The sequence below is a fragment of the Acipenser ruthenus genome, chromosome 29 (assembly GCF_902713425.1).
Source record: "Acipenser ruthenus chromosome 29, fAciRut3.2 maternal haplotype, whole genome shotgun sequence".
NCBI lineage: Eukaryota > Metazoa > Chordata > Actinopteri > Acipenseriformes > Acipenseridae > Acipenser > Acipenser ruthenus.
In genome coordinates, this window is record NC_081217.1 from 848,084 (window position 1) to 870,780 (window position 22,697).

Below are 22,697 nucleotides of genomic sequence, written 5' to 3' on the forward strand. Positions count from 1 at the left end.
TCTGAGATGATTGACTGCATTTCTTTGAATTACATGGCACCCCTATCATCTGTGTGTTAGGTCACTTTCTGGAGAAACTGCATGAATTGAAGAAGTGGGGATCAAATGTTTTGCATATTAAAAATGACCTGAACTACGTGCAACAGAACGCAATTCAATTGAGCGTTTAGCCGTTGAGTTTAACACGCGTCTGTGGCGCAGCAGAGAACGTCTTACCTCAGAGAGCCTCAGTATTGCACAGCCCAGTTGCTAGGCTCGTCTCTATACTGTAGAAACATTGCAGCTTTAAGAGTCGAGTCTGCGCACTGAGGGACAGAGTTTAGTGGCTGGTCTGCAGTGAAAATAAACCAGAAAAAAACAGGGAATAAAGGAGCATCGTTCTACCCAGAAATAAAGACAGGACCTGAAGACTGGGAAGCAGGAGAAGAAGAAAAAAAACAACTGCACACGCACAGAGCGGGGAATAACGGGATCAAGCATGGCTGGGATGGGAGGAAAGCGGAGGAAAGCTGGGCTCCCGGGTTTCTGCTGGAAAACCTGCTATTTTCATATATTATTCTGGGTAGTGTCAGTGTGCGGAGAGGAGAAGACCTTCATTGTGGAGGTAGGTCAGAAGAAACACCGAGTCTCAATGCAATTGCTTTCTGAGCATGCAGAAGAACTGCCCCGTGGGCATTGCTGCTGGTGCACTAATAATAATAATAATAATAATAATAATAATAATAATAATAATAATAATACTAATAATAATAATAGAGAAACTATGTACAGTGTAATATGAGGTTCCACTCGCAAAAGATGATTTGCATAAAATGCTTGGGGAGAGAAATAGATAGATAGATAGATAGATAGATAGATAGATAGATAGATAGATAGATAGATTATACTAATAGGGGATTTGCAAGACATTGTAAATGAATATAGACACAGTCAATAACAGCGAATGGTTACAGGAAAATCCAGTAGCGTGTCCTGCATTGATAGATCTGAATGGGATTCCTGTTGGGGAATAATAATAATATGCACAGAAGCAGAGCTTCGTTGAAGAATGATGCGCCCGCCTTATTCAGTTTTAATAACATTGTAATTGTCAATCGGAACGCAGGTTACCTCGCTGCATGGCGAATGTGTTTGAAATGTTTATACAGAACAGGAAGCGGCTGTGCATTTGAGATGCAATGTGACGGCTTCTGTGTTTGATGGGGGTGACAAAAACAAAAGAAATACGTTGTATTCTGTGGCTGCGTAGTAATACATCGAGGTCCGTTTGCTTTGCCGACACCCAAGCACGCTGAAATCGCTGGATTCAGTGCCGTGCAAACACAACGTGTGATGGTTATAATGTCGAATCATCGACCAGACGCCTGCAATTAAATAAACATTACATAAACAGTCTCTTTTTACATTTTGTAATAAAAACAATGGGCTGACATGATCCACTCGTTAAAGCGTGTAGAAGTATGTTGTTATGCGGGTTGGCAGATGAATCTGGGTGCTGCAAAGTCAAATTACAACAAAAAATACAAAAAGACTCTCTCTATCAATATATAACACCGCTCTACAGCAATAATATGAAATGCATCGCTGCAGTAAAGCAGTGTCTGTTTTATATTTAACATTATATACCATGAAGGGCTTTTTTTCTTCTTTTATATTAGGTAATACTAAACTGAACTAATCTAATGCTAAGACCCCCCCAAACAAAGAGATTCAGCTGGATTCCAAATATAGCTGATTTGTAATGTATGGAAATAGCAAATAGCCGCTTCAGAGCTCAAGGGGGCACTGGTGATATGTTGCATTAGAACCGAGGATATAGAAAATAGGGGGAACGCATTTCTGCTTAGTTTCGAACAAAGAACACGCACACTCTTTCTTTAGAACAAAGAACTGTAACGTTCTTTCTGCTTGTTACCAATACCACAATAAATAAATGAGCATGCAAGGATTGTAACACGCACGTTTAAAAGCTACGCAAGGGTGGCATAGGGACAAGGAAGGGTGGCATGCATGCCTTGCACAGAGCCTTGCAGCCAGGTCCAGTCTTGCAGAGTCCTTGTGTGAGAGAGACATGCATTCCTTGTCTCGTCTCAGCAGCACTCTTCTTGCAGGTTTCTGTGCACGGCAGCCGTGCACGCCTTGCTTGCTCTCGTGTCCTCCTGGCATAGTTCCTGCTTTGAGCTTGCCTTGGTGTGGGGGCATCCATGCCTCGCTTGCTCCTGGTACGATCCTTGTGTTTTTGTTGGAAGGGTAAAGCAGGTGTTGACAAACGCACACACATTCACCTGCTATTGACCTGATTGAGGTTGTTCTATAGCCAAGACACGTGGCTCCTGTCCATTGTGTTGCATTGTGTGTTTTTGCATTGTTCAGGTTTGGTTATCGCGGGCCTTAGAGGGTTCTGCGTGGCAGAATATTACACAAAGACCCAGCTGTTAGGTATTTCTGTGACCAGTGTTTATATGAGGGGGTTGCATATCAATGAAGAGGCATATCTAAAAACACATGAATCTAATTGTAAATCAATGAAGAGGTATATCTAAAAATGCATGAATCTAATTGTAAATCAATGAAGAGGCATATCTAAAAACACATGAATCTAACTGTAAATCAATGAAGAGGCATATCTAAAAACACATGAATCTAATTGTAAATCAATGAAGAGGCATATCTAAAAACACATGAATCTAATTGTAAATCAATGAAGAGGTATATCTAAAAACACATGAATCTAATTGTAAATCAATGAAGAGGTATATCTAAAAACACATGAATCTAATTGTAAATCAATGAAGAGGTATATCTAAAAACACATGAATCTAATTGTAAATCAATGAAGAGGCATATCTAAAAACACATGAATCTAATTGTAAATCAATGAAGAGGCATATCTAAAAACACATGAATCTAACTGTAAATCAATGAAGAGGCATATCTAAAAACGCACGAATCTAAGCAAGTTCTATTGATGGCTGAAGTGTGTGGTCACACCTTTTGAATGCACAGTATACCGGGGGAGCGAATGAATGGGAGATTGCAGAGCCGAGAACCTGTTATATGAATAGATTGGCAACACTGAATATTTCATGCTATGCAATGAAAAAGCTGCCAGACACACTGTCAGTAGCTGCTAGCAAATAACCTCACAGCCTGCTTCCATTTTCTTATTTCACAATGCATGTGATTAAGCAGTGAAGGCAGGAGGGTTTTTGATGAGGCTCTTAACACTCTTGCAGTGCTTTTTTAGGAGGCTGCGTGAATACATTAGCACATGGCAGCTCACGCTCATGATGTCATCGGCATGTGATTCCTGAGAGCTGGAGACATGGCAGGACACGGGACACCATGCATAAAGAAGACAAGCGGGACGCCACCAGCAGCCAGTCTTAAGTGCCTGTCCGGTGTTAGCCTCTTACCAGCAAACAAACTGATGCATTGGTGCCTAACTGTGAAATCACATTGGGTTTGCTTATCCAAATCCCAAATGACATGAATGAATGCTGCTTTATTGTGACCTGGAACCTCTCCATCACCCCCCTGGTATTGGGCAGTGGGGGGGTCAGAATAACCCAAAAAACAAATACTCCCAGCACTAATACGTACATTGTGATGTTTCAAAGGCAGCTATAGAGGTGGAAAAGTTGCTGTTGCTTCCCGGTATGATATCATGTGTGCTGGGGCTCGGTGTAATGCCAGGGGTCTTGCATTTTAGCCCATATTCTTGAGTAATGCACAGCCAGTCATAGGGACCCTATTGAAAGATATATCTTGGCTACCACTTTTCTGCTGATAAAACTCAGCATGGGCATTTGATATGAAATGCAACATTATTCTACTGCATGCTGCTGATCGAGGTCGTGGTGTCATACCTTTTCATGTGGTGCTGAACTTACTGTCCATTCTTTCCAATGGATAACAATGGTACCATGCCCCTTGTGTATAATGACACTCTCTGTTAATTGCAATATTATTCTCAAGTGTTGCGTACAGAAAGTTTTGAAGGAGGTAAAGAGTTTGTTGAAAAGAGGAGTCTGCAACAATTGAGCAGTTGAAATGAGTTGAATATTATTGCTGCTATATTTTATTTGAGACATGAACATGTGTTGTGTGTTGTTAAGTAAACGTGCAACTAAAAGTTAAACATGTTTAATAAACAACACACAACAGTTTAATAACAGCAATGCATTCAGGCAGCTGAATGATCAATCGATATCTAGATTGATTGATATAGTCTCGATCAAACTGAATGTCGTCTGGAAGTGCAGGTTTAGCGGTTAGCCCTTTCGCGAGCCAGTCAAATGGACGTGCACATTTGTTTTGCTGTAAATCTTTTTAAATGTATTTTGCAGACCTGCAAGCTCCCTGACTTTATAAAACTTTCATTCGCTCGTAAATCTGCTGCTGTTAAAGTCTGCCTGTGGAGCTGCTGCTGCTAGTCTGGCATTGGCATTCCTGGCAGGCTCGCAGAGTCCCAGTTTACTGGCATTCGCATCTGAACCGCTGCTTCAGGCCAGAGAAGGAGAGGTTCAAGAGTGCACCATGGTGTGAGATCATAATGCTGCCCGTGCTGCGTTATAGTTTACAGCATGTGGAACTGGAGAGAATGGACAACGGCACTCTATCCCGAACCAGGGCACAGGGCACAGAGGGCACTGGCCTTGTGAGTGGCTGTGATTCTACTGGCATGCTCTATAGCAGGGGTGCACCAGTCCGGAGTCCTCTGCTGAAGCCCTGGGAGGAGGAGAAACTGGTTTATTATTAGTTATTTAGGGTACAGCTGGAGCAATGAGCAGGAGGGCTGGGCAACACTGGCTGATCTTAATTGTTTAACTGAACCATTGAAACCTCCATTCAGCTCCTAAAGCAGATCATCGTTTCATTCTGCTTATCAGCCTGGAGTATATAATGGTCCTCCTCATCTGCTCAATGGTCTGATGTTTGCATAGACAACCTCTTTAGTATTCAGCATGAGCGCTGACTGTATGAATGAAAGTTCAGCTCCTCGCGCTACAGAAGGGACGTCCTTATTACAGTGACGTTGCACTGCCGGTGCTTGTGTTTTCAAACCTCTGTCTAGTTGAACAGAGCTGAGGCAGGAGTTTGCTTTAAAGAGAATCGAGGAGGCATGTCCAGGTTCCGTGTGTATACAGTGTGTGTTTATATCACACAGCTATTTCAAGTAGATTTTATTAATGTAAGCCACTCTCCAGCGCGGGTCAGTGGTTGATGATGTCAGCGTTTCTGATTGGAGCTCACGAGAGTCCAGTGCTGAGTAGGGTTAGGGAGGACTCATATTAAACCCAGCTGAGGTGACATATCACTATGAAATGGATGGACTCTGGTGACCTGTGCTGCTAAGCAATGCTCTTGTGTCAGATGGATGTAGTTGGCCAGGGATTGCACTGTATTCAATCAAAGAACAGCAGCTCATTGTGCTGTGAAATAGTTTCAATTGAAAAACAGGCATGCGGCATGAAAACAGGTTTTTCCATTGGTAAAAACACATCTATACATGCAGAGAGCTGAGCACTGGGTCACAGTACTATCGTAATATGGTCTTCACTGTTTGCTAATCTCATTGAAATTCATTGCAGGACTATGAATTCCCTTTAAATGTAGTGAATTATTCTACCCAATTTGTGCTTGCTACTGTATCTTACTTACCTGCACTTTCCAATACTTTACAGCCCCTTGGGGTTTATTTGAACTGTAGTTTGGTCAAGTGTGGAAGATGCATTGAACCCATTGTGTAGAGATACATACATTCCCACTGCAGGGAAATGAAAGATGCCAGACGGGAGACATTAGGAAGAATTGATTAGAGAAATGCAGCAAGTCCTTTCACATGATTCAGCTGAAATCAAATCAGACGTGCTCCTGTTTCATGAAGAAATGTAGAGTCACAGCGAGCAGAGTGTTTCAAGTTTGCATCAGCTGCATCTCCTAACCCCCTCCTTATCCAGAGCTTAGCCGTGTTTGTTATCAGGCTTTCTTTCACTACACTTTTCTGTACTTTGCTGTGCTTTCATTATGAAATACTGCAGTAAGCTTCAAGAGCAAAGAGCAAAGGAAGCGTCACATGAGAGGAGAGGGAGGAGATGTATGAGATGATGTAACCAATGACTAGGATTGACTGGCAATCAACGATCAGCCCTCGCTTCTTCAATCATCAGTCATTGATGCAGTGTACAGTGCTCTCACAACGTGCTCTCAGAGCGTGCTCTCACAGCGTGCTCTCACAACGTGCTCTCACAGCGTGCTCTCACAACGTGCTCTCAGAGCGTGCTCTCACAGCGTGCTCTCAGAGCGTGCTCTCACAGCGTGCTCTCACAGCGTGCTCTCACAGCGTGCTAGCGGTCTGTCCTGTTTGCATGGCAGAAGATGGCACCCGCAAGCACCCAGCAGTGCTGAGCCACCCCAAAACAAATTGATCTTGAGGCAAAGGTGCAACTTGAAGTGTTGTGCTCTGCCACCAGTTCTGCTGTGCTGTTATACTGCAAGCTGGGTTAATGGACAGTTCTTTAATGAGCTGTCCACAGAACAGAGAGATGCGTCTTTTGTCCGATGGTAACCCATCACACCCTAATGGCAACTGTGACAATAACAGTACGGGAATGTAATTAAAAATCTATTTGGGTACATGGCCGCTTGGAGCTGGAAGTCAGGGCCTGCCAGTGCGTTTGAAAGCAGACCCTAGAACAAGCCGAGGCTGAGGAACGAGATGAGGGGGAGGGGGAGCTCTGCAGGGCATCCCCATAATGATCAGTCACCCTGATCTTACCCAGTCCTGCTGGCTTTCCTCTTCCAGATTGTAGGGGATAATGGTAGGAGTGCGATACTAATTTAGAGAAACCAGGTAATCCAATCAAACTCGTAAACGCATGACCTTCCACAGCCCAGCCCAGCACAGCAGCAAAGAGGAGTGGCCTCGCTGGTATATGTTGTGGTGAGGAGCTCCATGCTGCTTTCTTACTGATTACAGATTTGTAGAGCCCGGCTTCTTTGGACTGTCATTTTCTGTGGACTCAGCATTAGTACGTGCTGTCCTTGTACTAATCATCTCTGCCAGGCTGACACACACAGAACAGCACGGAGAGATGCTTCTCGAAACTGGGAGGGAGAGCTCAGACAGAAGTACAGGGGGTGCTGTAAAAACAAATCCGACACTGCTATCGTATAGCATCTGTTGCAGTACTGTTCAATCCCCTGAGCTGTTAGCGGCTGCGTGGGTTTCCAGGGTTGAATCACTGTGTTTTTGAAATTGTATCCCAGCTGGTGTCAGGGGTGTGTCCATCCCCATCCCCCCCCCCCCCCCCCCCCCCCCCCCCCTCGCAGTTTCTCGAAAGCTAATGCAATTGTAGCACTGAAATGTAAGCTTATACGTTTATTTGTGTTTTTATATAGAGTGGCTTGAAAAGATTAGCCATGGGTTGTTATGTTTCAACAGCATATTGTTTAGTTTATCGTCGTCGATAGCAGTTGTTTGAAGCAGAAAGCGCACAGAAAAGCCATGTTGATAAGGAAAGATGTTTATACGAATGCCATTGCTACTGTACGAGAAATATATAATACCAGCTCCCTTTGCTTTGTGCCTTTTAAGACTCTCTGTTTAAAAGCACGTCAGAAATTTAGATTTAGACATCTGTAGCAATCTTTTCTGCCTGCCTGCCTGCCTGCCTGCCTGTCCGTCTGTTTGCCTGCCTATCAGTCTGTCTTCACTCTCTGTCTGAAAGCCTGTCTTCATCGCTGTCCCTCTCTCTGCTGTCACCTCCCTCCTCACAGACACACATTTCACTTTTAACCAATTTCATTACCTGCCAGGATGACAGATGTTCGGTGACATAATTATCACACAACACACATCCACAATTTACCGAAGGGACCTGGGAGGACTTTTGGACAGAAGATTGGTATTTTTCTCCAAATGTTTTAATATAACAAAAACAATCCAGTGAGATGTACACATAATAGCCTTTGAGCTTCGTAACGTTCTCCCATATACGACTGGATAGTGTTTTGATGTGTAGTAAAGCTAACCCTACAGCAATCATCACAGGAAATAAATATGAAGCAAGAGTGTGTTCTGCTGATAATTACCAGCTGGTGTATGATTCATAATTGAACTAAAGGAGCCAATATAAACAATGATAATAAATACATATTTTAAAAAAATGGTGCAAATTGAATTTTCTGTGTAAAGACCTTGCTCAGTCTCAAAGTACTGTAGCTCAAATATCACTGTAACTGAGGCGTAATAAATGCTGGTGCATCCTCCCTCCTTTTATTGCATGGACTTTTCATTTCCGCAAATGTTTTTTTTTTTTTCCCTGTGAAAAGATAATTGAATGTGGCTCTCTATCATAGCGTGGAGCAGTAAACGTTTATGAGGGTCTAAATTAAAATAGGAAAAGAAGGAGAGAAATGCTTGTGAATGCATGCTGCTGTTGGAACAGGTCCCACTTGAATAACTGCAGCTTGCGTTCTCATTAGCAGATCCGCTTGCTTATTAAAACATGTAGAAAGGAAATCAACCTAGTGAGGTGAAACGCTTCATTGTGGAGGTGTCTTGTTTGGCTCTTTTTTTTAACAATTATTTTTATTCATTTTCCAATTTTCTCCCAGTTTTGGAATGTCCAATTATTATTCAACCTGGCTCACCGCAGCAACCCCCGAACTGACTCGGGAGAGATGAGCACTCGCGTCCTCCGGACCACCATCTCAAAGCGCTGTGCAGGAGTTATGGAAGCCAGCAGCTGTAAATGTATTCAAAAAGTGGCTTCCTAAAAGATTTCTTTGATATTTTTAATAGTGGAAAAAGCACAGAACTTTTCCACTGTGACGGCTTGCTGTATTACCTCGTGGACACATCCAGGGCATGTTTTTATCTGGCCCATGCTCTGTAGATCTGCACACATCTGTTTCGCGGTGCTGCGTGTGTGTGTTTATTATCGGATGATGAATGGCACCCCGGTACAGTAACTGCTTACGTGTTATAAAAAAATAATGATGGAAACCACGGGGGGTTTGTGCTCAGATTAGAACTGTGTGTGTGTGTCTGTGTGTGAGTGTGTGTGTGTGCGTGTGTGTGTGTGCGTGTGTGTGTGTGTGTCAGTGTGTGTGTGTCAGTGTGTGTGTGTGTGTGTGTGTGTCAGTGTGTGTCAGTGTGTGTGTGTGTGTGTGTGTCAGTGTGTGTCAGTGTGTGTGTGTGTGTGTGTGTGTCAGTGTGTGTGTGTGTGTGTCTGTGTTTAATTCTACTATTAAAGGGTCAGGTCAGCTCTGTCCTGGCAACAGTTAAAAAAAAGACTTTTCTTCACAAGAATAATACATTTGTTATCTTCTGGGACACCAGCTTGCTGCTGCTGCTGCGTGATTAATAATGTGCTGAATGAGCCTCTCCTTTTAGATTTTCCTCCCCCTCCTCCTCTTGCCGTGATCACATTATGATGTCTCTCAGGGAGTAATGATATATGTTTTGCCATTAGCGCTGTTTAATGCCCCGTGCTGACAGGACGTGCTCCTCCAATCGGCACGCTGCAGAAATCAGCTCTTCTGCAGATACTGTCTTCTCTGTGTGCTTTATTTTTGTAGTGCTGGTGGAAGTTGAGGAACAATGTCTACAGTCAGGCACAGTGCGGAAACATGGGTCTGCTTGATTTAGTTCTTCTAGTTTGATGAGCTGCCCCTCACAGCTCTGCAGGCAGTGTTCACTGCAGGCTTGACCTGAACTGCCCCCCTGCAATCAGTCCTGGGCTCAAGCAAAGACTAACTAACTGCGTGCTGTTTGTTTTGTGATGTGGAGTGATCTCCACTGGGGACCGAGTTCAGACCTCCAAACACATGAATAGCACACCCCATCTTGGGAATTCATTGCCTTGGAACATAAAAACAGCCTCTTCAAATCATAACTATGTATTTTCAATCTGACCAGGGTTGTAGCCCCTGTAAATATGGACTGTGGCCAGGATCATGTCCACTGGAATTGTTTTATTTCATGCTTTTATTTTGTAGTGCGTTTTTTTTATGCCTCTTCTAAGTGCTTTTGTCCTGTTTTGAATGATTGTCTCTTTTTGCCATTGATTTTATAATGTGTTATTTCTTGCTGTCTTCTCTTGCCAGGATCCTCTTGAAATTAGATGTATATCTCAAGAGTTCTATCCTGGTTCAATAAAATAAATGTGTAATTTGTGTACGAACAGGAGAATCAGGAATCACAAGGGCTGAGCCCTCTGTGCCATGCAGCCCCCTCCCCACCCTTCACCTGACACTTTAGAAACATCAGGAATCACAAGGGCTGAGCCCTCTGTGCCATGCAGCCCCCTCCCCACCCTTCACCTGAGCACTTTAGAAACATCAGGAATCACAAGGGCTGAGCCCTCTGTGCCATGCAGCCTCCTCCCCACCCTTCACCTGACACTTTAGAAACATCAGGAATCACAAGGGCTGAGCCCTCTGTGCCATGCAGCCCCCTCCCCACCCTTCACCTGACACTTTAGAAACATCAGGAATCACAAGGGCTGAGCCCTCTGTGCCATGCAGCCCCCTCCCCACCCTTCACCTGACACTTTAGAAACATCAGGAATCACAAGGGCTGAGCCCTCTGTGCCATGCAGCCTCCTCCCTACCCTTCACCTGACACTTTAGAAACATCAGGAATCACAAGGGCTGAGCCCTCTGTGCCATGCAACCCCCTCCCCACCCTTCACCTGACACTTTAGAAACATCAGGAAACACAAGGGCTGAGCCCTCTGTGCCATGCAGCCCCCTCCCCACCCTTCACCTGACACTTTAGAAACATCAGGAAACACAAGGGCTGAGCCCTCTGTGCCATGCAGCCCCCTCCCCACCCTTCACCTGACACTTTAGAAACATCAGGAATCACAAGGGCTGAGCCCTCTGTGCCATGCAGCCCCCTCTCCACCCTTCACCTGACACTTTAGAAACATCCTTCCTGACCTGGAGTCCCTGCGCTGTGTTTCCTTCCAGACATGGCTGAAGAGCTACGGCTACCTTCTCCCGCACGACATCCGGACATCTGACCTGCGGTCCGAGAAGGCCATGCAGTCTGCCGTCGCTGCCATGCAGCGTTTCTATGGGATACCTGTGACAGGTGTGCTGGATCAGACAACGATAGAGTAAGAGCTCTTTATTGGTCCTCTGCTTCCCTTCTTCGGTACGCAGGGCGAGCAGGAGTCTGTTAGTGGGGGCTCAGCAGATTGAAGTTTAGTTTAACCCAAATTACTGAGAGGATAGGACTAGAAAGCATAACATGCAAGTGGAGGAAATGAATATCCAGAACAGAAAAGCAGGGTAATTAATATGTGGGCATGTTTACCAGTCTGATGTCGTAGCAGGGTCGATAGTTACCAGGCTCATTATGAATCCTATTGATACAGCCCAGGGGCGAGAGACACAAGCCCTGCTCCCGGATGTCGTAGCCCAGTTCTCTCCCTTCCTTTCCCGCACACTGCACCAGAAAGCTGGATCTTCTTCTCGTTTCTCCAGGTGGATGAGAAAGCCTCGGTGCGGAGTGCCTGACCACCCTGGGATCAGCCGGAGAAGGAGGAATAAACGCTATGCGCTGACGGGACAGAAATGGAGACAGAAACACATCACCTACAGGTAGGAGCTTCTCCTGGAGACTGGACTGTTGCTGTCAATGAGGTGTGAGTCGCTCAGCGGTTTGAAGCGCTGCAGTGGACTCTTTGGGGTTGGCTTTTGATTGATATGTTTGGCCTTAACTCTGCTATGGTCCTGCTATAGGATGCTTGGAATAGATGACCGGACTCACGATGTATAAAATCACATTACACAAGGGTAGACTCTTCTGCTAACTTACCCGGAGAATTGCGTCCTTCAGGGTAGCTCATTCTAAAACCTTTCAAAGTGCTCGATTTCTTGCATGTCTGTATAGTCTTGCGTTCAAGTGCCTTTTTGAGCACTGAATTGTCTTGGTGGGATTAACAAAGCAAGGTTACCCTGCAGGAGGGAATACATCAGTTGTTAAGCACAGCACAGCAGAGGACAGGCTCAGCCTGACTCCTGCAGGAGGCTGAACACCTTACTGTCCACGAATACAGATCTAGCTTTGAAACTGACCTGAATTCATTTTAAGTCAAAAAACGTGTTTTGTTTTTCAGCATACATAACTACACCCCCAAGGTGGGCGAGCTTGACACCCGGAAAGCTATCCGACAAGCTTTCGATGTGTGGCAGAGGGTGACCCCGCTGACGTTTGAGGAGGTCCCCTATCACGAGATTAAGAGCGAGAGGAAGGAGGCGGACATCATGATCTTCTTCGCCTCGGGTTTCCATGGAGACAGCTCTCCGTTTGACGGGGAGGGGGGGTTTCTGGCCCACGCCTATTTCCCGGGTCCGGGGATCGGAGGCGACACGCACTTCGACTCGGACGAGCCGTGGACTCTGGGGAACGCGAATCACGACGGTAATCGTGGTAAATTCCTTTCAATCTAACATGAATAGGCCAGCTGTGAAAAAGATGATGTCGTCCCTATTAGTAGATTGGGAAGGAAGCATATAACCCAATCAAACACAGCCTGCTACCACGCGTAATAATCCATAGGCTTTTCTCTTGAATGACATGACTGGAAATCAATGCGCAGGAACCGGTCAAATGCTGGATATAGATCTCGGCTGTGTATTAATATTATATTATGGAAAGATAAATAACAAAGTTAAATCGCGAAAGGGCAGCCGTGCCGGCAGTAAAACGCAGTGGAGATTATTTTGTATTTTAGTTTATACAAAACACTGATGTACTTCAAGAAAGGAAAACCCTTTGAATTCCCTCTCAGTTCCGTCTTAAGCAACGAGCAAAAGCTTCTCTTCAGTGTGTTTGCCAGGCTCTCTCGCGTGGATCCGATTCGATCTGCAGTCGTGTGAAATCTTGCTTTCTTTGTGCAAGCAGCTTTTTTTGGGGGGGGGGGTGGGGGGAGTGGGCGAAATATTGTTTATAAAATAATAATAACTAACAGAAGACGAAATGAAAATGAAAACGGCATTGTGTTTGTTTGTGTCCCTCTCCCCGCTCTTTTAGGAAATGACCTGTTTTTAGTGGCAGTCCACGAGCTGGGCCACGCCCTGGGTCTAGAGCACTCCAATGATCCCAGCGCCATCATGGCTCCCTTCTACCAGTACATGGAGACGCAGAACTTCAAGCTGCCCCAGGACGATCTGCAGGGCATCCAGAAGATCTATGGTTTGTAAAAGTGTGTCTTGTGATTGGTGACTGAAAGTGGGAATTAGCAAGCCTTCAGGAATCCTTGTCTTACTTTGGTGAGAAGATAAAACTCATATACAGTATCCAGGCAGAACCCATCCCATTCAATAACAAATTATTATTCCCCTAATAAATGGAGCTAGTCAATCAAACCTCGAGACACACGCCAGGAATGGCAAAAAGAAAATGCAGATTTGGGTAAATCCAGGAAGATTTCTTTAATACCATTCAGTAAGCCAGCTTTGATACAGATGATGCAGTGCTAGTGGGATTTAGTTGGGAGGAATTTAATAACATAACCCAATCAAACACAGCCTTTACGAGGTGCACATTCTCATGAGAGTTTTATTTAATTTGATTGTTTTTCTGTTCTTTCGTCTTCCACGCTGTTTGAAAAAGAGTGCGTTTTTCCTCAGGTTTATCCCACAGTCCCCTGACTGTGGTTTGAATATTAAAGTGTTTCTGCTCAACGTTCCCCCTAGTGGTTTTCTGATCTGCGTTCTCCAGCGTCAAGACAGAAATGTGCAGTTTTGCTGCAAGCCTGAGTTTGTTTTTAAGAGGGATTGTTTCCAAGCCCAGGGAGGATCATTGCAAGGTGCAGACCCACCCCAGCAGGCGATGTGATTTGATCATCAACCGTGAACTTTACTGTCCAATTGGAAACCATTGGGAGACAACACCGCCACACAACGATCCTCACTGCACTCTTTTATTAACCCGGGTCTGCTAGAGCATGACTCACAGAGTTTGTGTTTTTGTTTTTCAGGCCCTCCTGCTGAGATGCTGGAGCCCACCAGGCCCTTGCCTACTCTACCGGCCCGTCGATCCCACACCAACTCAGAAAGGAAACACGACCGGCAGTCCAGGCCCCCACGTCCTCCCTCGGGGGACAGGCCCCACTCTCCAGGGGCCAAGCCTAACATCTGTGATGGGAACTTCAACACTGTGGCCCTGTTCAGGGGGGAGATGTTCGTATTTAAGGTGAGAGAGCACCACTTCTCCCAGCAGCCCCTCCCAGTCCTCCCAGAAGTACATCCGTAAGGGTATTATAAAGTATATGGGATGACTGTAAGCAATATTAGAAGGCAACAACAGATCCTATTAGCCCCTCATAATGGTCACAGTTTGAATTCATTTGAAATTGGAAGCTCTGTGCTGTGCCTCCCCTAACAGGCTGGTGTTGCTGTAGTTATGTTTGCGTCGTCTTGGAACGAGACTGGATTATGACGGACGGACACTGCTGTCAGCTACCTCTGCTTCCAGAGACACAATCTTTTCCTCGAGGCCTTTCACTGAGAAAATGAGAACGCAGTCCTTTCCCCCACTATGAGATTGTTGAGGTTATTTTCTATGTCCTGTGAATGGAAATGGGGTCAACTGGCTCCTTCACATCGATCTGTGACACAGTGCTGCTGTTCAGCCTCCCCTCTTCTCTGAATATATCACAGTAATGACACGCCGCTGGGAAGCTGAAAGCTCCAAGCCCTTGTAGAAATAGAAAGGGTTGGGTTATTACTGCCGGTAGTATCATTAGTTCACAGCTGTACGGAGTGCAACCCTACAATCCACTGGAATAATGAGTTCAGTGCTGTGCGCTTTCGTTAATTTTTTGGGTTTTTTTTTCAATCTGGCAGCACAGAAGAACACATTTCAATTACAATAACGAGCTGGTTAGCTTCTTATTTCCCTGTGGAACAGCCTAATGAAAAACAAATCTGGCAAAATCCAAAATAAGCGTCCTTGCCTTTTCATTATTATTATTATTATTATTATTATTATTATTATTATTATTATTATTATTATTATTATTATTTGTTGTTGTTTTGTTTTTAAATCTATTTAAATACGTTTCACTTGAGAAATAATGAGCGTCTTTAAACCAGGCCCCCGGGCTGACTTGTTGCCCTGTTTTACAGTGGGGGGGGGGGGGAGGGGGGGGGGGGGGATGGAAGGATTTACAAAGGCAAAAAGAGGTACAGTGACTAATTAAATGTCAGCCACGTATTCATTTAAGGGACTACGGGGGAGGTTTTAATAACTCTAAATCGTAGAAGACACTAGTCCTGTTTCAATGTGTTTTCCTGTTCTGTGTATTAATAGAAGACACTGGTCCTGTTTCAATGTGTTTTCCTGTTCTGTGTATTCATTGAAGACACTGGTCCTGTTTCAATGTGTTTTCCTGTTCTGTGTATTAATTGAAGACACTGATCCTGTTTCAATGTGTTTTCCTGTTCTGTGTATTAATTGAAGACACTGATCCTGTTTCAATGTGTTTTCTTGTTCTGTGTATTCATTGAAGACACTAGTCCTGTTTCAATGTGTTTTCTTGTTCTGTGTATTAATTGAAGACACTGGTCCTGTTTCAATGTGTTTTCTTGTTCTGTGTATTAATTGAAGACACTGGTCCTGTTTCAATGTGTTTTCCTGTTCTGTGTATTCATTGAAGACACTGGTCCTGTTTCAGTGTGTTTTCCTGTTCTGTGTATTCATTGAAGACACTGGTCCTGTTTCAATGTGTTTTCCTGTTCTGTGTATTCATTGAAGACACTGGTCCTGTTTCAATGTGTTTTCCTGTTCTGTGTATTCATTGAAGACACTGGTCCTGTTTCAATGTGTTTTCCTGTTCTGTGTATTCATTGAAGACACTGGTCCTGTTTCAGTGTGTTTCCCTGTTCTGTGTGTTCATTGAAGACAGTGTTTTTCCCTGCTCTGTGTTGCAGGATCGCTGGTTCTGTTTCAATGTGTTTTCCTGTTCTGTGTATTCATTGAAGACAGTGTTTTTCCCTGCTCTGTGTTGCAGGATCGCTGGTTCTGTTTCAATGTGTTTTCCTGTTCTGTGTGTTCATTGAAGACAGTGTTTTTCCCTGCTCTGTGTTGCAGGATCGCTGGTTCTGTTTCAATGTGTTTTCCTGTTCTGTGTATTCATTGAAGACAGTGTTTTTCCCTGCTCTGTGTTGCAGGATCGCTGGTCCTGTTTCAGTGTGTTTTCCTGTTCTGTGTATTCATTGAAGACAGTGTTTTTCCCTGCTCTGTGTTGCAGGATCGCTGGTTCTGTTTCACTGTGTTTTCCTGTTCTGTGTGTTCATTGAAGACAGTGTTTTTCCCTGCTCTGTGTTGCAGGATCGCTGGTTCTGGCGGCTGCGTAACAACAGGCTGCAGGAAGGCTATCCCATGCAGATCGAGCAGTTCTGGAAAGGACTCCCTGCCAGGATCGACGCTGCCTACGAGAGGTCCGATGGAAAGTTTGTGTTCTTCAAAGGTATGCTTATTGTGTTTTCGTTGATGACATTCCTGTAGAAAGCCCCTGGGGCTGGAGGGTTTGCTGCTGTATTGGTTTCATATCTTCATGATGATTTGTGAGATAAAGCTTTGTGAGTAGGGTCCACTACCTAAATACCTTTACATGGGCAAGGAATCCTTTTGCAATTGTGCAGAGCTGACCTGCAGAATGTATAGAGGATTTTGATCCCTCAAATAGGTAGCTTTACTCTGACTTGACCATGCATGCAAACGGGGCCGCTGTAAACGGGTAGCACTGGATGGTTTAAATGAAGGGGGATCAGATGGTTTAGTAAATGAACGTGGCGGGTTCTTGATGTGGGGTAGCCTGCTAGCTGCAGTGCTGTCTTCTTTCTTAGCTGTCCAGCACGCATTGAGAAATCCCAGCTTTCCCTTTCAAGGCGGGGCGGCAGTCGCCTCAGACTCTCTGCAGTGCCGTGTGCTTCAGTGTGAGCCTGTCTCATCTTCCCTGTGGCACTCGGAGCTGGCTCTGTGTTCATGAATTTACTGCAAGCTGCACGGGGCGGCTCTGTGAAAAGGATGAGTCACCGCTGATTTCATGTCAAGTCTTAGAGAAATGAAGTTAGAGATTGGGTTAGTGCTATAAGTGAAATAAAGGTGATTTCTAATCTAAATCCCAACGCTCTCCCCCTACGCTCCCCAGTCCTTACTCTCGAAGCTCAAGGCTGCCTCTTAAGAGCCCCTTGTTAACCTGTCTGCTCGTCTGCAGAGCTCTTCTGCCCTGCTGTTGTGAAGAATGTGGAATCACTATTTACAGAGCAGCGCAGGACTGTGTGTTTTTGTATCTAAAGGTAAAAGTGTTGTAATTGATACTGTATGTTTGTTAGGAAGTGTCTTGAGCGAGAAAGTCATAAAAATAATATCACAGTTGCAGTCCGATGACAGAGTTTTTGCTGTATTTCTAGAAGCCCGTTTTGCACAAGCATGAAGCTGCTGAGAGGGAGCTGCTAGTTTTTAGCCAGGATGACTCATTTTGATGTTCCTGATACTGACAAATGCTTTAATAGAAATGTTTGCCTGCTAGACTTACAGTTTCCTCCCAGTCTTACCTTTGATGCTACATAACAACAGTTCTTCTCAATCACTCAAAGTGTGTGTTCACGTCCTCAGAACAGGCTGGTCCACACTGGCCCATTGTTCAAGTCCTCAGAACAGGGTCTGGTCCACACTGGCCCATGTTCAAGTCCTCAGAACAGGGTCTGGTCCACACTGGCCCATTGTTTAAGTCCTCAGAACAGGGTCTGGTCCACACTGGCCCATGTTCAAGTCCTCAGAACAGGGTCTGGTCCACACTGGCCCATGTTCACGGCCTCGTTTCTTGTGATCCAATATCCACTAAGGATTTATAATAAGGATTTATAAATTAGGGAGAAAACAATAAAAATAATTGGCGACCACTATATAAAAAAAGCAATGACCTCAACATGGACCCTGAAAGCAAGACCCTCTGGGTCCATTCGGTGTTTCTTTAGGTTTCCAAGTCGCTTTTGTTTTGTGAAATCAATTTCCTGTCCTTGCAGGTGACAAATACTGGGTGTTCAAGGAGGTGACCGCGGAGCCGGGGTACCCCCACAGCCTGGTGGAGCTGGGCAGCTGTTTGCCACGCGAGGGAATCGACACAGCCCTGCGCTGGGAGCCCGTGGGCAAGACCTACTTCTTCAAGGGGGACAGGTACTGGAGATACAACGAGGAGAAGAGGGCAGCCGACCCCGGCTACCCCAAACCAATCACCGTCTGGAAAGGCATACCGGAGGCACCCCAGGGAGCATTTGTCAGCAAGGAAGGCTGTGAGTATCGCACCGGCATTTTCTAATGTCAAGGAAATATGTCTCCTTCATTATAATGACTAGCGCTTTTCAGTTTGAAGAATCTGACTATTAGACGTGCAGATGGCCGGTCGCTATCCTCGCTTAGTCATGGGACTGGAGATATTTTTAGCTGGTGCTGCAGAAAGCTGGCAAACAAGCAGTGCTGCTGTCTGTTGAGTAGAACTATTAGCATTTCTGCCGTTAGTGTCACAGCCTACTGCACTGGATGCCACAGAGGAGCTTACCAGCTTAACCCTGCTAGCTTCCTGATGTGAACTTTATAAAAATAAACCCCAGTCGACAGAGGCATGTGTGCTCGGCATTACTGTTTGTGAACCAGAGGCATGTGTGCTCGGCATTACTGTTTGTGAACCAGAGGCATGTGTGCTCAGCATTACTCTTCTAAGACATGCCATAGAGATCCTTCTGGTGTTTTATTATTATTATTATTTATATAAATATATATTTACTAGGGGAAAAAGAGACAGGTGTGTTGGCAGGTAAAATCAACTGCACAAGCATGTTGGGGGTTGGGGTTGGGTTGGGTTGGGGTTGGGGTTGGGTTGAGGTTGGGGTTGGGGTTGGGGTTGGGTTAGGGTTGGGGTTGGGGTTGGGTTGGCGTTGGGTTAGGGTTGGGGTTGGGTTGGGTTAGGGTTGGGTTGGGGTTGGGGTTGGGTTAGGGTCGGGGTTAGGGTTGGGTTGGGGTTGGGTTGGGTTGGGTTAGGGTTGGGTTGGGGTTGTGGTTGGGTTAAGGTTGGGGTTGGGGTTGGGTTAGGGTCGGGGTTAGGGTTGGGTTGGGGTTGGGTTGGGTTGAGTTAGGGTTGGGTCAGGGTTGTGGTTTGGTTAGGGTTGGGGTTGGGGTTGGGTTAGGGTTGCGGTTAGATTTAGGGTTGGAGTTGGGTTAGGGTTAGGTTTGGGTTAGGTTTGGGTTGGGGTTGGGTTTGGGTTTGGGTCGGGGTTGGGTTGGGGTTGGGTTAGGGTTAGGTTTGGGTTGGGGTTGGGGTTGGGGTTGGGGTTGGGTTTGGGTCGGGGTTGGGTTAGGGTTGGGTTTGGGTTGGGTTAGGGTTAGAGATGTTATGCTTTCTGGGTAAAAAGGTACAAATGCAACTGGCTGCGAGTAACCGAATGCAAACCAGCTGAGAGGTTTAAAAAGGTTACTAAAAAATATCAGGCTAACTAAAGCATGCCCCTCTCGTCCTTCTTCTAGTTTACACCTTCTTCTACAAAGGGAAGGAATACTGGAAGTTCGACAACCAGAAGCTGACCGTGGAGTCGGGGTACCCACGCTCCATCCTCAAGGACTGGATGGGCTGCGACCAGTCGATGGTGGAGAAGAACAAAGACCGTCACCTCCCACACGACGACGTGGACATCATGGTGACCATCAACGACGCCCCCAGCACGGTCAACGCCATTGCCGTGGTGATCCCCTGCATCCTCTCACTCTGCATCCTGGTCCTGGTCTACACCATCTTCCAGTTCAAGAACAAAGGCGTGCAGCAGCAGCACGTGACTTACTACAAGCGGCCCGTGCAGGAGTGGGTATGACAGGCTCACCAGGGGTGGACCCGTTTTCCTTCATAGATTGTCACGAGCGCTGCAGGTGAACTGGACGCCATCCTTTGAAATGCCCCTACCACCTTACCAACGGAGGAGGGGAGGGGAGAGGGAGGGGAGGAGCTAATGAAAGACCCTGGACTGATTGAATCATGGGGAATTCACTGTGCTTCTGGTACTGAGCATGAGCAGAAACACACAGCAGGGGTGGGGGCTGACCTGTGCAAGCTGAGCAGCCTCGCCATCCTTGCTTCTTTACTCTTTTCTGGGGCGTGCCATCCTGTGTCGGGTCATGTTGTCCACTTTTCCGACGCCTTCTTCTTGGACCTTCTGAAAGGAAGAAGCGCACCTCTGAGTGTTCTCAAGGCTCGCTACCAGCATTCTTCTGTGGACCGCTTTCATTTCTGTCTCTCAGAAGTCAACTTGGAAATGGATTATAAACAACATTTAAAAAAAAATGTGAAACAATTCAAATGAGACCTAAACAAAAACAGTAGGTAGAAAGACCATAGAAGAGGAAACCCAAGGGATTTGCCATGGAGCATTGAAACTTTCCATACAGTTTGTTCATGGATCATAAAAGGGAAATGAGGTTTTCTATGAAATGTAATGACTCATGGGCGATTTCAGAAATGACTTTGTTTTTAAGTTCAGTAACCAGGACTCTTGTAAGGCTTGAATAAACTGTAGCTTGCTAGTTTTCATTGCCGGTGACCTTGTCAGAAACAGCTGGTTATTGAATTGAATGGGGGTGGGAGGTAGGGGGGTAGGATTTTCTTTGTATTAGTGTGGGTGGTACAACAGTTAGTATCACTTGCCAGTAGCCGAAGGCTTTTGTTAGGAACCGTGATCAACGTGCTCCATTCTGAATTCCTATAGGGATAAATACCCTTAAGGATTTATTAACAGGAATAAGTGGGGCCATAAGAACTGCTATATCAAAGCAGCCTTAAAAAAACTTTTTTTTAAAATAACTTTTGTCTATAAATGTTTCCATCACTTGTCTTTGTATCAGGAAGAATAAATCGGTTCCACAGCACAGCAGGAAAGTGATTTAGTTCAGTGATTTAGATGAACTGCTCATTGTCTTTTTTGAGGTATCACAGAGGAAGATCGCTGAACGCTGAAATCACTGCGGAGTGTTGCAGGAGCTGATAGCGGCTTGCCAGCGTTTCCTTGACTGAGACTTGAGATTGAGGATAAAAAAAAAGAACAAGGCTGCTTTAAACAACGACATAAAGACTCTGAGGTTTATCGCTTACAAGACCTCGGTAAATGCTGAAGGTATAGAGAGCGGTCCAGAGTTCCTGTAAAGACTGTTATCAGTAACCTGCAGCACAGACCGCAGTAACTCAACGATTTCCATTAAACCCCAAGCTATTGAAGGAGAGCTTGACCTGAACCAGGTCCTTTAAACAGAGCTGCGTGCGTTCAAGCGTTTCCTGAGTGAACCTGCGGGCCCCCCAGTGGAGAAAGGGACAGTGGAACAAAGCTTTCCTCTCCACGTTTCTCATAGTAACCAGAAGCACTGCTCTGTTTATTTCACAATTGAAAAGATACCTTGCTTCATTCTACAGATATTTTTTTATACACGAGAACAAACAATAGGTTTCGATTTCCATTGCAAGATTTTTAATGCATGGATTTGTTAAACAACTTGCCTGTAACAAAGCTCAAAAGACTGAGGCCAACTTACACATAACAACTGAACAAATACAACCAGTGTCATTGATAACAGCGCCCTCTGATAATGTAATCTCACTCACAGAGACTCACTCACTTGTAAAGGTTTTTTTTCTAAGCGCTTTGTGAAGTTAGGGGCTTGTTTTTATAAAGCAGCATCATGCGTTTCTCAATGGGGTGAAAAAAACCCACCAATTGAAAGGAATGAGAAACAACTCAACACTTCATTCAACCCTCTGAATTAAAAGCCTTCGTTGTCTATTTCTGGGTTGATACCTTTATTGGGTGCATTTCTCCTTTCTGAATAAAATGTGCTATTTGTGTACGAACTGGAGTAAATAGCTTTGAGAATTCAGCCCGCAGCGTCCCATGCCCAATAATGAACGAACACAAGTCTCTAGTTCTGATAATTTGTACATATATCATTATGTTTATTGAATTCACCACTGCTACTTAACATCAGCAAAAAAAGGAAAAATCAGGAAGGTAAAAAGACAAAAAAACACCCACTGTTTATAGCTGGGGCTTGTGAGCGGTCTTCAGCTGTTTGTGTGTGTGTTTTTATTTCCTTGCTAACAACAATTTGAAGTACATCCAAAACAAAGCACTTTTCTTCCTTTTCAAGCGACGTGGTTGCGATTGTCACTCGTACTGAACACAGCAAGGTGTTGGCTTAGCTTTTGGTTCCTTGGTTTGTTTGTTTTTTAACTCTACACTGTGATGTATCTAGGATTCTCTCACCGTGTTGTATTTCAAATCAATTTGTCAATAAAAATAAAGGGAGCCGTCATAAAAACTTTCTCCGATGTGTCTTGTGTGTGATTTCATGCCCTGCATCTCACTCTACCGTGACGTCATTCGAACCCTGCAGTTAATAAACTGGGATGATCACAAACGACACGGTCTGAAACTGGACTGGCTTTAATGATTACCTGCTCGGTATTTTCAAAGGATTTTGAGCCTGAAGAATGACGCAAGCTGAACTCCTACAGTCAAGCACGGTGCTGCTGCTGGAAATCCTCACGTCTTTACGTCGACGAACAGGACTACAATCGAACGTCAGAGCAGCTCTGCTCTGGTTGGTTAACCCGGCCAGTGACTCGTTAGGGGCG

The 22,697-nt window shown here is 45.1% G+C and overlaps 1 protein-coding gene across 2 annotated transcripts; it reads left to right on the plus strand.

Moving 5' to 3' along the window:
* The first annotated feature begins 257 nt into the window (after positions 1 to 257).
* Positions 258 to 22,386, plus strand: LOC117431435 (matrix metalloproteinase-24-like). 2 transcript variants are annotated; one of them, XM_059003640.1, is made up of 9 exons: positions 258 to 604; positions 10,984 to 11,132; positions 11,503 to 11,619; positions 12,138 to 12,451; positions 13,055 to 13,216; positions 14,004 to 14,218; positions 16,358 to 16,496; positions 18,058 to 18,324; positions 19,553 to 22,386. In XM_059003640.1, the coding sequence occupies exons 1-9, from the start codon at positions 479 to 481 to the stop codon at positions 19,891 to 19,893; spliced, it is 1,830 nt and encodes a 609-aa protein (XP_058859623.1). In that variant the 5' UTR covers positions 258 to 478; the 3' UTR covers positions 19,894 to 22,386. The 2 variants fall into 2 exon arrangements, with proteins under 2 accessions (XP_058859623.1, XP_058859624.1); XM_059003641.1 differs by having other exon boundaries at positions 259 to 604; positions 12,138 to 12,442.
* The last annotated feature ends 311 nt before the right edge of the window (positions 22,387 to 22,697 follow it).

Bases quoted from the DNA above. Each gene is read 5' to 3' on its own strand.
- LOC117431435 (XM_059003640.1), top strand. From the start codon at position 479: ATGGCTGGGATGGGAGGAAAGCGGAGGAAAGCTGGGCTCCCGGGTTTC. The intron at 11,133-11,502 runs GTAAGAGCTCTT...TCGTTTCTCCAG, and splicing joins CTGGATCAGACAACGATAGA to GTGGATGAGAAAGCCTCGGT. The intron at 16,497-18,057 runs GTATGCTTATTG...CTGTCCTTGCAG, and splicing joins AAAGTTTGTGTTCTTCAAAG to GTGACAAATACTGGGTGTTC.